We start from the raw sequence: 15,335 nt of genomic DNA, 5'->3' as shown, positions 1-15,335 counted from the left end.
GGTGGAGGAGGGTGTGTGAATGAATGAATGAATGAATGCATTGCATTATTAGAATTTAGGACAGTACACTAGAGAGAGAGAGAGAGTGAGTACAGTCTGTCTGATATATGTATGCATGGTATATGTATGTATGTGTGGATGTATGGTATGAGACTATGAGTATATGTACATATGAACTCCTCCTCATTTCTTGAAACTCCATTTCTAGCCCCCTCTTCCTCCATTCGCCGTGTGTGGAGAGAGGAAGGAGAGAGAGAGAGAGAGTTCAGTCAGTATTTCGACTCATGTGAAATCAGCAAATTGCCCCAGCAAACAAACAAACACACACACTCTCTCTCTCTCTCTTTGTGTTCGTCTGTCTGTCTGTTCCTTTTTGTTTTTGTTTTTAAACAGTTTTCTTCTTTCTTCACCTTTCTTTATTTGTTTTAAAAAAAACCCCTCCCTCTCTCTCGCTCTCGCTCTGTTTTTTGGATTTATTATTTCAATTTTCACCTCACCCCATCTATTATTCCCTCTTTCTTCATTTCACGCCTTTCTCTCATCTATCTATTTATCTATCCATCCATCCATCCATCTCTCTCTCTCTCTCTCTGTGGGTCTCTTTTTATCGCTTTTCTCTTCTTCTTTCAGTCAGGTTTATGATTTTGATTTGATATTTGATGTTCTCTTCTTTCTAATCCATCCATCCATCCATCCATCTACCCACCCACCATTTCATTTCATTTCATCCCTTCCTATATTCCTATCGGAACACAATTGCCTTCTTTCTTTGGATGAACCCGTCATGTTTCCTGCATCCATTTCTGCTTCTCCTTTCTTCTCGTCTTCCTCATCTTTGCTGAACAACAACAACAACAGATCAGGAGAGCAAAAAGAAGGGAGCAGCTAGCTAGCTCTCTTTAACATATGCAAATTAATGAATGAATTAGTTATATAGATACATATGGTATTGGCCTCATGTCGAGGCTCAGCATCAGAAAGCATTCTTGCTTTGAAGATTTCTTTGAAGAAAAGCATCACCATCATCATCATCATCACCACCACCACCATCAAGAAAAACAGTCAGCCTTTTCTACTGATTTCCTGGCTTCCCCCTCCACCATATCTGCTGCTACCTCCTCCTCCTCCTCTTCTTCTTCTTCTTCTTCTTCCTCCTCCTCTGCTTCAATGCAACCTGCATCGCCTAATTCTAGCAAGAAACCATTAAAGCTCTATTCCTATGTGTGCTCCGCTCTCTTCCTCTTCTTGATCACAATCTCTGTTTTCTTGCATTGTTGCAGCACCAATCTTGACCAGTCGCACTCAATCCCGCCCAAATTGAGCTATGATTCTGAGCATAACACCATCAATATCGATGATGATGATGGTGGAGAGCATACATCTTCAAGTCATAGAAATCATCATCATACAGATACAGCTCAAAGATTAATGATCCCTGCTGCTGCTGCATTGAGAGGTCTTGGGAGAGTGTTCAGGAGAGGGAACAGAGCAATGAATGAAGTGGTTGTTGCTCACGTGGGAGAGAGGATTCCATTGACGGAGTTCAGGGTCTTTCTGAGAACTCTGCACAGGTGTGGCATCACTGCGAGAGCAGATGTTGTGCTTCTGTTTGATCAGTGGAACACGCTCCCCTCACTCATAGTGGAGGCGATCCACGAAGAGAATGAGAGCTTCCAGAAGCTTCTAGAACTGTCCTCCGCTACCGGGGGTTCTAAGGTAGCTAACGACGATGGGATTGGTCCGATCAGAGAGCAAGCCAACGCAAGGAATGGAACATCCATAATTGGGTCTAAGCATCTCATCACCAGCACCGTTGCGCTGTCCAATTCATCCATAAGTCCATTCAATATCAATGCTTTCTCAGAGAGAAAAGCATCCAATCTAGATCTCCGGCCTCTATGGGGATCTCATAACCTATCTCATGAGCTCAATGCCAACAGCAACAGAACAACCGCTCTGAGAGATGGAGAACCTGCTTACCAAGAGTTTACAAATGATGGATTGGTGTGGGGCTCCATCGTCGGATTTGATGTGTCGGAGCTAAATCCAGATGATACTCTGCAAGGGTTCATCGACAACCCTCCTCTATCGCTGAGGAGATGGGCTTGCTACCAAATGTTGCTGGGCATGGTGAAACATAGGTTCAAGCACGTCCTCCTCACGGATGTACGTGGAGTGGCTATCCTTGGGGACCCATTAACCCTGGTAAGGAGGAAGGTGGGTCTGTACATACCCTTGGAAGATAGGCCGTGGGCTAGCGCTGCTACTTCCAGCAGAATAAGAGATATAATAAGGGAGCGCAGCTCAGAGATGATGGGGACGAGAGATATGGCGGTATCACGTGAGCTCCTCAGCGCCGGGACCAATAATAGCAGTCCCGGTTTTGGGTGGCGGCACTTGCAGGTACATAGCAGAAGAAGAAGCGGGAGCGCAGGAAACAGCATGAATGAGGAGGAGGCTCGGCCTAATGCGAAGAGGAACATGAATAGTGGGAGTAGCAGGAGAAGGAGAGGGAGATCGCGAGGGACGGGCATGATGATGTCCGGGGGGCTGTACGAGAGGGTTTATGGGCGGAGCATGTGGAGCCATCTGGAGGAAGCAGAGAAGAAGAAGAGGCTTGTGAATAGTGGGGCAATTGTGGGGAGTATGCAACAGATACGGGGGCTCGCCAACACGATGGTGACCGAGATCGTGCGTGTGGCGCTGGAGAGGAAGAGCCGGGATGCGTTCCCCGACAATGTCCTCCTCTCCTCGCTCCTCCACAAGAGCTCCTCCGTGTTGGGCAAGAGGGTCCTCGATCACCTCCATCTCTTGGACAATTCCGAGTCTTTCGTCCACTCCCTCACCGGCTCTCGCCAATTCTCGCTCTTCTCGAGGGAATCCGGCCGCCTCTCTTCGTACCCCATGATCCATGGCATGAGCAAGAGCCCGCGATGGAGCGGCGCGCTGCGCCTCATCCATCGAGACATCTGCTCTTCCCCCTTAGAGTCTCTTGTTTACAATGATTGTTAGATAGATAGATAGCACACTCCAATATCTTTATGATCCCCCATTTGCTTCCAACATTGTTTATGGTTCTCATTCCAATATAATTAATTAAGATTGGTTCTCCCTTCCATGATACCACCAGAGCAGAGCCCTCTTCTTGTTGCAAAAAGATTAAAAGCAAACGAACGAGGATGATTAAGGCCATAGTGGTTGTTGTGTAAGAAGTCTTTTGATGATCTTGTGTAAAATAAAATACATACATACTTTTGGTGTGTCTTGACTACATTCATTAGTCCTTAAGAAGAGGTTTTTCAGCTTTTGTCTAATGACAATTCCGTCGCTTGAAAAGTGGCAAAGTACTGCAAATAGTAAATGACAAAAATCTCTTACAAAACAAGAAAAAGCTGAGTGTCACTTGTCAATATAAAGGCGCGAATGTACATATGTACAAAAAAGTAACTATAACTAATTTCACACATCTTTAAGAAGAAAAGAAGAGCATAGTTAGGGAGGGGAGGATAAAAGACTCCCAACCAAAATGACTATAGAGGCTGCCCATACTTTTTTGTCTTGTTCCTTCTGTATCTATTTGGCCAAATCCCTGAGATTTGTCCCCCACATTCCCAAACAATGCTTCACATTTGCGTCCACTTAATATCCTTTCAGATTAAGCTAAATGTCGGGTAACATTTGAGAAATTCGATGAACTCTTCTATGCTTCTGTAATTTCACACTCTAGACCTTGGATGCCATTGTTTAGATTTAGACTCTGGTAGCCTTACTAAAATACACTAGCTTCGTATGTATGTGACTCGTGAGTAATATAATACCTTTTATTTTTAACCAATGCTTGCTTTTCCTACGAGGAGAAATCATGTAATATGTAGATGGCTTTTGTGATTGAACCAAACAAATAAAGAATCAAGAGAAAGGGTGCTGACCAATCCAAAACCTTAAGAGTTTTGAAAGGGGGAGCTCTAATTGATTGAAGATATCTTCAAGAAACAAGTACATAATGTTATTTCTCTATGGTTTAGAACTTTGGATTTAAGCTTTTGCAAGAGAGTTTGATATTGTGAAGTTGGAACCTCTACCTTCTTATCTTCATCTTTCATTTAATTATAAAGGATCCAAATGTTGAGCGTGTAGTACAAATGTCTATTGGATTTGTGAAGGTTTGGTAGTGTCATTATTTCTTTTTAACTTTTTCCTACTTCCAACTTGGTTTCTAGGATATTCACAAGCTAGAGCTCAATGTTTACAGTACACATTTTTGGAGGTAGTTTTAATATATTGTCCATGTGGGAGAATAGGTTTTTACATCTTTTTATCTTTGATGACCTAAATCGAGAGATCGGTTGGCATAGTGTAGATGATTGATGACATTTTAGGTGCCACCATGGTCATATACATGCCATCTCCATCAATAGGAGCACCATTAAGGTATAAGGGGATCGTTTTGATCTCAAGGCGTAATGGTAGAACATCATCTGCACTTTCTCAAAGAAAATTGGTATTGTAACATTTGGAAGACAAGAAATCTATAATGAAGTCCAATGAAATAGATTTGCATGGATCCTGTAGAATAGACAATCGTTGGAGCAACCCATACGGGCAATGTCAAGGCTTCCATAGATTGCCAATGGATATTAAAAGAGGGAACATTGTCCCCTAATTTTGAATAACCAATTCTAGAATCTTATGCACCTCATCCTAGAACAACTAAACACACACATTCACGCAGGCAATATATTCATATATGAACATACATACATGAGAAATATAAAAAGTTAGTGTGCATTCACGTGTGCCCACGTTCACAAAAAGGGGGAAACAAACAAGTGATCTCACACATTTTAGGTGGACTACTCTCCAAACCCCTCCTCAAGACAAATCTACGAGTCACACAAGTGAGTCTTTTGATGTTGTTGAAGTTCATACCAACCACTTAAGTTCATGTGAATGCACTTTTCCTTCACATTTACTTGGACCTAATGATTTACTTCGAGCAGTCGGGTATATCAATGGAACACAATCACATTTCTTGTTTGATTCCGGTAGTTCTCACAATTTTCTTAATAATCACTTTGTGCAGTAAATGGAACTCCACATAAACGCAAGTGATCATATCTATCAAGTTCACATGGCAAATGGAAGTGTTCAATACATCAGTGGCATTGTTTGTCAACTGCCAATTCAAATAGGTACCTATTTGGAGAAGCTTGACTTTCATGTTATGAAACTACAATCCGCAGATGTCATTTTAGATGTTAGGAAACAGGTCCCTCCGGATGGTGCAGACCCGGTGAGAACCGGATGAAGAGTGCCCGACTACGGATGACCCTGGTGAGAACCGGATGACGAGTACCCAGCAAGCGCCGGATGATGCAGGCCCGGTGAGGAGTGCTCACCGGATGAAGAGACATATTCGTAAAATATGTTTCTGAGAGTCCATCGTGGCTATATTTGTAAATAGCCGAAAAGTCATATTAGTATAAATATGACTTAGGGCAAACTTTTGAGTGTGTTGTTGTCATTCTTGTTGGCGCAAGATTAGAGCGCGCAACTGTGTACAGAGAGAGTGAGAGAGAGGAAGAGGTCGTTGCCTCTGATTGTAACCGCCGCCTGTGGCGAAGATAGCAAGCTCGAGGTCGTGGCCTCGGGGCTTTCTTATTGTACATTCTGATATAGTGATAGTTTGCGGTCTGTGGGCTGCCGTGGTTTTTCCCGAGTTTGGGTTTTCCACATAAACATCCTGTGTACTTTTCTCTCTATCGCATTGTGCTTTCATTCCCTGTTTTCTGTGTTTTATGCTAGGTTCGGTTGTGGCCGAGCATTGTTCATCAAAGCGAGTAGTTCCTGTCAAAGTGGTATCAGAGCGAAACGACACAGAAAATGGACGATTCGTTGGGAGGTGTGTTCAAGCTCACTGGCTCCAACTATTCGGTGTGGAAGTCGAAGATGAGGGACATGCTCGTGGTTAAAGATATTTGGTTGCTGGTTCAGTTTGGGGACAAGAGATCAGACAAAATCGACGCCACGATATGGGAGGTGATGCACATGAAGACAACGGCTTACATACGGTGCTTCATCAACATGAGCCTATACAACAACTTCAATGAAGAGAGCAAGGCTCATGAGCTCTGGGAGAAAATCAGCATTATGTTTCAAAACAAAAATGAGACGTAATGCACCACTGGAGTTGGTGCATACTGATGTGTGCCAAGTGGACACGAAGTCACATGCAGGATCGCAGTACTTCGTGACGTTCATAGATGACCACAACCGGAAGCTGTGGGCCACATCATTGAAGAGGAAGGATCAGGTGCTATCCGTCTTCAAAGAGCTCCACGCGAGAGTGGAAAGAGAAACCGCCGGAAGCTAAAGGCGGTTCGAGCAGATAACGGAGGTGAATACCGGGGGCAGTTCGAGGAGTACTGTTGCTCGAAGGGAATCTGGCTCGAATTTACCGTGCCGAAGATGCCGAAACTAAACGGGCTGGTCGAGAGGATGAACCGGACCATAATGGAGAAGGTCCGGAGTATGCTGGCGCATGCAAAAATACCCAAGAAGTTTTGGGCTGAGGCACTGTCGACGACGACATATGTGATAAACAGATCACCCTCAGTACCCTTGGACAGAGACACGCCACAGAGAGTCTGGACCGGTAAGGAAGTGTCCTACTGCCATCTGAAGGTATTCGGGTGTCTTGCGTATGTGCATGTAGCTAAGGACCGGAGAGGAAAACTAGATCCGAAGACCCGACCATGCATATTCCTCGGTTACGACGACGATGAGTTCGGCTACCGAGTGTGGGAACTGGTTGACAAGAAGGTATTCCGGAGTCAAGATATTATCTTCATGGAGGACAAGATGCTCGCCGACTGGGAGTCGGAGAAGAAGATAATGAACTCCGAGTCGACCGGTAAGGATCGAATCTACGATGAGCAGGCCCAACCGGCAAGAGACCGGTTAGCACTCGAGGAACCATCCGGTTACGGTGAGGATACCGAACCGATAGAAGAAGAAGTAGAGGAAGCTGAAACCGGAATTGACCGAGAACCCGAATCGGATTCGGATGAAGAGAAAATAGAGGAGTCGGTTACCGAAGCCCAAAGACGGAGATATCCTCTCAGAGAGAGAAGGCCCCCCCAGAGATTTCCGGATGCAGAGCATGTGCTGTTGACCGATGAAGGGGAGCCAAAAAGCTTCGAGGAAGCTAAAAGTGACGCCCATAGCCGCAAATGGTTAAGTGCCATGCAGGATGAGATGGATTCCCTGCATGAGAACCATACGTATGAACTGGTGGAGTTTCCAAAAGGAAAGAGGGCACTCCGAAAGAAGTGGGTGTATAGTTGAAACTGGGAGATGCCGGCAACCCCCCGAGATACAAAGCCAGGATCGTGGTAAAGGGGTTCCAGCAGAAGAAGGGTGTGGACTTCGACGAGATATTTGCCCCGGTAGTAAAGATGACCTCCATCCGGATGGTGCTGAGTATAACGGCAAGCATGGACCTCGAGGTAGAGCAGCTAGACGTGAAGACGACATTCCTTCACGGTGACCTCGAAGAGGAGATCTACATGCAGCAACCAGAAGGATTCATGGAGAAGGGGAAGGAGCACCTGGTATGCCGGTTGAAGAAGAGCCTGTACGGACTGAAGCAGGCTCCCTGACAATGGTACCGGAAGTTCGACTCCTTTATGACCGATCAAGGGTACCAAAAGATGCAGGCCGATCACTGCGTGTTTGTGAAGAAGTTCGAAGGAGGCGACTTCCTAATACTCCTTCGGTACGTGGACGACATGTTGATCATCGGACGGGACCAAGCCAAAATATGGATGCTGAAGAAGGCTCTCAACCGAACCTTCGCGATGAAAGACTTGGGTCCGGCAAGACAGATGCTGGGGATGCATATCATCCGGAACCGGCCAACGAAGCAACTGTGGCTGTCACAGGAGAAATACGTGACAAAGGTGCTTCAGCGGTTCAACATGTTAGAAGCGAAACCGGTCGGATCGACACTTCTGGCAAACTGCAGGTTATCCGGTACGCAAAGCCCGAAGACGAAAGTAGAGAAGGCTGATATGATGAAGGTTCCATATGCCTCTGCCGTCGGAAGCTTAATGTACACAATGGTGTGTACCCGACCGGATATAGGATACGCAGTCGGAGTGTTGAGCCGGTTTATGAGCAATCCCGGCAAGGAGCACTGGAACGCGGTCAAATGGATACTCCAGTACTTGAAGGGCACTTCGAATATGTGTCTCCGATTCGGCTCCGGAAAACGTCAGCTTGACGGTTTTACCGATTTAGACATGTCGGCTGATGTGGATACCAACCGGTCTACATCCGGGTATGTAATGACATATGCAGGGGAAGCTGTTTCGTGGAAGTCGAGGCTGCAGAAGACGGTTGCGTTGTCAACCACGGAGGCGGAGTACATGGTGGCTGTGGAAGCCGGCAAGGAAATATTATGGATGAAGGACTTCATCGGAGAGCTCGGTATCCGGCAAGATGAATACCGGCTCTATTGCGACAGTCAAAGTGCCATCCACCTTGCTCAGAATGCGGCCTACCATTCCCGGACGAAGCATATCCAGCGAAGGTATCACTGGATCCGGGAAAGAGTAGATGACTAGGAGTTCGCGCTGACGAAGATCCACATGGTCGAGAACGGGTCAAATATGCTGACCAAAGTACTGATACCTGACAAGCTGGATGCATGCCGGAAGCGGATCAGACTAGTAAGACATCCCATGCCGGAGTGAAGGGGGAGTTTGTTAGGAAATAGGTCCCTCCGGATGGTGCAGAGCCGGTGAGAACCGGATGAAGAGTACCCGGCTATGGAGGGCCGGATGGTGCAGACCCGGTGAGAACCTGGCTACGGATGACCCCGGTGAGAACCGGATGACGAGTACCTGGCAAGCGCCGGATGATGCAGGCCCGGTGAGGAGTGCTCACCGGATGAAGAGACATATTCGTAAATATGTTTCTGAGAGTCCATCGTGGCTATATCTGTAAATAGCCGAAAAGTCATATTAGTATAAATATGACTTAGGGCAAACTTTTGAGTGTGTTGTTGTCATTCTTGTTGGCGCAAGATTAGAGCGCGCAACTGTGTATAGAGAGAGTGAGAGAGAGGAAGAGGTCGTTGCCTCTGATTGTAACCGCCGCCTGTGGCAAAGATAGCAAGCTCGAGGTCGTGGCCTCGGGGCTTTCTTATTGTACATTATGATATAGTGATAGTTTGCGGTCTGTGGGCTACCATGGTTTTTCCCGAGTTTGGGTTTTCCACGTAAACATCCTGTGTACTTTTCTCTCTATCGCGTTGTGCTTTCATTCGGGCCTGTTTTTTGTGTTTTATGCTAGGCTCGGTTTTGGTCGAGCGTTGTTCATTGGAGCGAGTAGTTCCTGTCATTGCAGACATTTACGCTTGTGAAGGAAACCCTAACAGATCAGAAAACAGACACAAAAAGGAGAAATGGATAGAGGTATGGCTACGTCGCTCCCGGTGGAGAAGCTCGACAGAACCAACTACGCATCTTGGTCATACAAGATGCACCAGTACCTGCTTGGGCATGGCTACTGGAGTTATGTCGACGGAGTGAACGACTCAGCACCGGAGACGACACACAAGGACTTCCCAGTGTGGGAACAAGCGGCAAGGAGGGTGATGTACTGCTTCGCGTCCAGTGTTGGTGACCAGCTGCTTAGCCATATCCATGATGCCAAGACACCGAAGAATGTTTGGGGAAACTTGAAAAAGGTCTTCGCCGCAAGCACCACTGCCCGGAAGCTGCAACTAAGACAGGAGTTGAGCAATGTTCGATAGAAGAACATGTCAGTGGCAGATTACACAGACCGGATCAAAGGGATCTAAGACTCGCTTGCCTCTATTAACGTCACCGTAGAGGAAGACGAGATGGTGCAGGTTTGTCTTGGAGGCCTGGTGTCCAAGTTCGGAGCTTTCTGGACTGCGGTTTGTACAAGGGAGAATACGCCCTCATTTTTCAACTTACAGTCGATGCTCCTTGTAGAGAAGAACCACGCCAGTGCATCTACCAGTGCATCCCCAGACAACGGGCTGCTGTACACGGGAGCGGATCGGTCTTGGGGCCATGGTGGACGAGGCAGGTCGGCACGCAATGGAGGCGGCCGACAAGAGCAGGAACAAAGGCACAGTGAGCGTGCCGACAACAGTTCCGGGACTTCCACAAGTAGGGGGAGTCAAGGTGGTGTTGGAGGCCGGCAAGACAATTCTGCTATGGAATGCTGGTACTATGGCAAAAAAGGGCCACAGGGAAAGCGAGTGCTGGAGAAAGCGTGCCGATTCGGACAAATCCTGATCCGATAAGACCGGTAAGGAAAGCCGGCAAAACTCGCACTACACAAACGGATTGGGAGGATCCAAGAACGGTAAGGGGCCAGCCTTGGTGATGAAGCACAAAGCAAACTCAATGACGAAGACCACTTCCAAATCGAAGGAAGTGTGGTACGTTGATTCCGGCGCATCGAACCACATTACGAGCCACGGGGAGTGGTTCTCCTTTTTGGAGAAGCCAGATCAACCGGAAGTTGTCAAAATAAGAGACGACACTCCCCAGCTGATCGTGCACATCGGAGAAGTCCCTTTGAGTCACGTCGGACTAAGGGGGAAGCTGATGAATGTATTACATGTTCTGACGATCACAAAGAACCTGGTGTCGGTCGGACAGATCGTCGACCAGGGGATGCAGGTGCGGTTTACGCAACTCAGGTGCTTCATTGAGGATGAGGGCGAAGTTATTGCGCAAGGGCGCAGAGATGGGAGGATGTTTATCCTCAACACCAATGATGCCGGCACCGAACTGTTCGCCAAAGGACAGAAGGTCGAGTCGGATATCGACCTATGGCACAAGCGGATCGGCCACATCAACTATCAGAGGCTTCAAGACCTGCAAACGGAACAAGTCGTTTTCGGTTTGCCGAAGTTTAGCGGCCGGAGAGCCCAGATTTGTGAAGCCTGCCAACTCGGGAAGCAACACCGGCTTCCATTCCCCACCGAAAGAAATCGAAGCCGTAACAAGCTTGATCTTATCCATTCGGATGTGTGGGGACCAGCACAAAATGTTAGCATTGGCGAGAGTCCATATTTCGTCTCCTTCATCGACGACTACACGCGGCATACGTGGATCTACCTCATTTAGCGGAAGAGCGAAGTCTTCAAGTGTTTCCGGAGCCTCCAGAAGATGGTGGAGCGGGAATCGGAGAGGAAGATCAAATGCCTACGATCGGATGGCGGAAAAGAGTACTTTTCCGGCCAATTCAACAACTATCTGCAACAAAAAGGAATTCAGCGAGAATTCAGCTGTAGATACACATCGCAACAGAATGGTGTGGCCGAAAGGAAGAATCGGTCGCTGATTGACGCGGCTAGGGCAATGTTGGAGGAAAAAAGCATGCCCAAGTTCTACTGGGCGGAGGCGGTCTAAAGGGTGTTTACATCCAGAACCGGATCGGGGACAAGGTGTCAACTCACGAGCTGTATTTCGGGCGCAAGCCGAATTTGAGACACCTCCGGATATTCAGCAGCATAGCCAATGTACATGTGCCGGATGAGAAGCGGAGAAAGCTGGATGCAAAATCGGAAAAATGCATCCTACTCGGCTATGCTCAAGAGCAAAAGGGGTATAAGTGTTATAACCCCCGGACGAAGCAAGTCCGAGTCAGCCGAGATGTCGAGGTTGATGAATCGGCATCGTGGTATTCCTTACCGACTCCGACTTCCGATCCCGACCCGATGTCGGCCCAGGTAGAGAAAGATGAAGCCGGGACTCAAGATGAGAGTCCGGAATCGTTCCGGTTAAGCGCACCGAATGAGAGACTGGATCAGTCCAACCAATCGGATGATGAGACGGCGAGTAGTGGAGACTCTGTCGTGCTCTCCCCACGTAAGTAACCAAGGAGACGGTTCACACGCAAAGAGAAAGGGAAGCAGAAGATGCTGGAATTCGAGACTGGTAATGATGAGTCGTATCGGTGTGTATCTGACTTCGGCAAGGACAGAGGCAGATCTTCGGGAACGAAGACCGAACCGGCCAAGAAGGGTCTCATATCGGGTAACGGTGAGTTACGCCAGTCCACCCGCTAGAAGGATTCCGTTAAACGGTACGGGTATAACGAGTACATGGCGCATCATTATGCGTACATGACCAAGGTCGCGGAAGTGCGTGAGCCGGAGAGCTACGCAGAAGCGGCAAAGGACGCAAATTGGCGTGCCGCTATGGAGGAAGAAATGCGGGCACTGGATGCCAACGGAACTTGGGACCTGGTTGACCCTCCCGGTCACTGTAAACCGATCGGGTGCAAGTGGGTGTACAAGATAAAGTACAATGCCGACGATACAGTTAACCGGTACAAGGCCTGGTTAGTGGCGAAGGGAAATGTGCAGACCCATGCAATCGACTACGACGAGACCTTCGCTCCTGTAGCGAAGATGAAGACGGTTCGTGTGGTACTGGCGGCATCTTCATTAGATGGATGTGAAGAATGCCTTCCTTCAAGGAGATCTTGAAGAAGAAGTCTTTATGAGTCAGCCCCCCGGATTTCAGTCAGAGGTGAACAAGTCACGGTATGCCGGCTGAGGAAGTCATTGTACGGCTTGAAGCAAGCCCCCCGTGCTTGGAATGCTAAGATCACGCACCGGTTGCAAAAGATGGGGTTTGTTGCCTCTAAGTCGGACTCTTCCCTGTTCATCCATCAAGGCTCAAACGGTCCAGTATGTATCTTACTCTATGTTGATGATTTAATCATCACTGGCCCAGGTCTTCCGGAAATCAACCGCGTCAAGTCCCAGTTGTCGGACGCATTCGATATGAAGGACTTGGGGGACCTTCATTATTTTTTGGGGATCGAGGTGATCCGCACCCCTGGACCGGAATCAGAAGATCCGTCCCAACTCCGGACCAGCCTGCGATGAGAAACGGTTCCGACAAATAGTCGAAAGCCTGATCTACTTGACCATCACCCGACCCGACATTAGCTATCCGGTCAGAGTGGTAAGACAATTCATTCAGAAGCCGACCGTGGAGCACCTTCAGTGCGCGCAACGAATACTAAGGTATGTAAGCGGCACTAAGGACCGGGGGCTCTTATACCGGTAAGGTATAACCGAAGAGCTGGTCGGCTACACGGATGCCGACTGGGCTGGCGATGCAACGGATCGTCGCTCAACTTCCGGCTTTATGTTTTCTCTTGGGAGCGCAGCTGTTGCGTGGAGTAGCAAAAAGCAGCCAACAGTGGCTCTATCCAGCACTGAGGCTGAATACCGGGGCGTGACCGTTGCCACCTGTTTCGACGACTACTGCAAGACCTGCGGATCGAGGTACCGATCCCGATCCTGATCTACTGTGATAACCTTAGCAACATGCAGCTCGCCAAGAACCCTGTGTTCCATGCTCGCACAAAGCAGATAGAAGTGCATTATCACTTCGTGCGTGAGCGGGTCCTGAGCGGTGAAGTTGAACTACGGTATGTTCACACGGATCGGATAGTTGCCGACATCTTCACCAAGCCGCTCGGATCGGACAAGTTGCAACACTTTAGCGAAATACTTGGTGTTTAGCATCTCGACATGCCGCACTTGAGGGGGAGACGCAAGGGCAAAGACACTACCGAAACGGGCAAAGGCAAAAAAACTGTTGAACCCGTAGGTAAGAGAAGAACCGGTAGAGGTGGAGACAAGAAGAAAAATGAAGCCGAGTCGACGAAGGAAGTCGGCACATCCAAAGAGGTCGGAGTGAGCGGCTGTGAAGAAGAAGTGTACACTCAGGAAGAGAAGTGCATGCTATGCGGAGGTCATCACGATCGTAATGACCATGATGCGGAGTCGAATGAAGAATTCGACTTTGGTGAACCGGCTAAAGAAGCCAAGGGAAGCAAGGAGAAGGCCAAGACCCGGATGTGGTTCGATGTGGTGAGAGGCCTGAAGCCGAAAATCGAATCGAAGGATACCGATTCGAACAAGAGCTGGAACGAGTCGGAGACAGCCGATTCGGATCAACAGACGGATCCGGATGAGTCGGATCAACGAGAGGCCAAGGAGACACAGACGTAGTGGAAGTCGATGCCATCGCGGAGGAAGCGACGGATCGGCAAGCGCCGGAGTCATAGCAGTGAAGGAGCTGAGATGGGCCTATTGATCAGACATGCCGGAGGTCGAGGCGCGCAGAACCAAAGGGGTCGCGGCAAACGGGACCAGACTGGACAAGGAGCGCGAGCAAGGCGAAGCGACGCCAGGAGAGGTCGGTTGGAGGAACCGATTGCCATAGAGGTTGACACTATTACCCTACCTCAGGTTGAGCTTGAGGGGGAGTGTTGAGCGGCAAGCTCAACCGGAGCCGGATCGCCTGAATAAGCCTGGGCCGGTAAGCGAGATGAATCGGTATGCCGGTGAGCAACCGAGCCGGTAAGCAGTAAGGACCGGTGAGCTGGGGAGCCGGTATGCCGGATCCAATCCGTAACCAGAAGCCTAGTATAGGTTAGACTACTAGGCAGTTATAGTCTCATAGTTAGTGTCAGATGCTCGTGTGAGCATTGAAATACACCGTACTTCTAACAGTCCCGTGTGGACTTGTATAAATAGCGCTGAGGAGCGCGTTGTAGATACAGACAGAGAACACAGAGTACTCTCTCTCTCTCTCTTAGTGTTTTGTTCTTTCTAATGCTTCCGCAAGCAATCTTTGACAATCCTTTGCATGGGGCCCGATATTTTACGAAAATTGACTTACGGACAGGTTATCATCAGATTCACATTGCCGAGGATGATATTCCTAAAACCGCTTTTCGTACGCGCTATGGCCATTATGAGTTTTTAGTCTGTCCTTTTGGGTTGACTAATGCTCCAGCCACATTCCAACAAGCGATGAATGACGTTTTTCGAGATCAACTCGGTGATTTTGTTGTCGTCTTCTTGGATGATATTTTGATATATAGCCGTACCTTGCAAGATCATGTTCAACATGTTTGATTTGTTTTGCAAAAGTTGCGTGACAACTCTTTCTATGCAAAACATTCAAAATGTGATTTTTTCCAAAAATCTATTGTCTACCTAGGTAATTTAATTACGGAAAATGGTGTTGAAATTGAACCTTCTCGTATTGAAAAGGAAACTTTGGCCCATTCCTCGTAATATTCGTGAACTACGATCATTCTTAGGGTTTGTTGGATTTTTACGAAAATAAATTCGTAACTATTCCAAATTGACTACGTCATTAATTGACCTTTTAAAAGGTCATCCACGTAAGTCTGTCAAACCAATTGCATGGAATGAACAACTTGACAAATCATTTGAGACACTCAAAGAGCAT

The 15,335-nt window shown here is 47.8% G+C and overlaps 1 protein-coding gene across 1 annotated transcript; it reads left to right on the top strand.

Moving 5' to 3' along the window:
- Nucleotides 1–780: 780 nt before the first annotated feature.
- LOC147853936 (uncharacterized) lies at nt 781–3,113 on the top strand. Its single transcript, XM_087331812.1, has one exon. The coding sequence runs from the start codon at nt 958–960 to the stop codon at nt 3,010–3,012; it is 2,055 nt and encodes a 684-aa protein (XP_087187938.1). The 5' UTR covers nt 781–957; the 3' UTR covers nt 3,013–3,113.
- Nucleotides 3,114–15,335: the final 12,222 nt, after the last annotated feature.

This window comes from Azolla caroliniana, unplaced genomic scaffold (genome assembly GCF_043228905.1).
Source record: "Azolla caroliniana isolate FFs.n. ecotype wild unplaced genomic scaffold, voAzoCaro1.0.p SCAF_16, whole genome shotgun sequence".
Classification (NCBI taxonomy): Eukaryota; Viridiplantae; Streptophyta; class Polypodiopsida; order Salviniales; family Salviniaceae; genus Azolla; species Azolla caroliniana.
This window is presented reverse-complemented; position numbering and strand designations above follow the sequence as displayed.

Excerpts from the sequence above, each read along its gene's own strand:
- LOC147853936 (XM_087331812.1), top strand. The coding sequence starts at position 958 with ATGTCGAGGCTCAGCATCAGAAAGCATTCTTGCTTTGAAGATTTCTTT.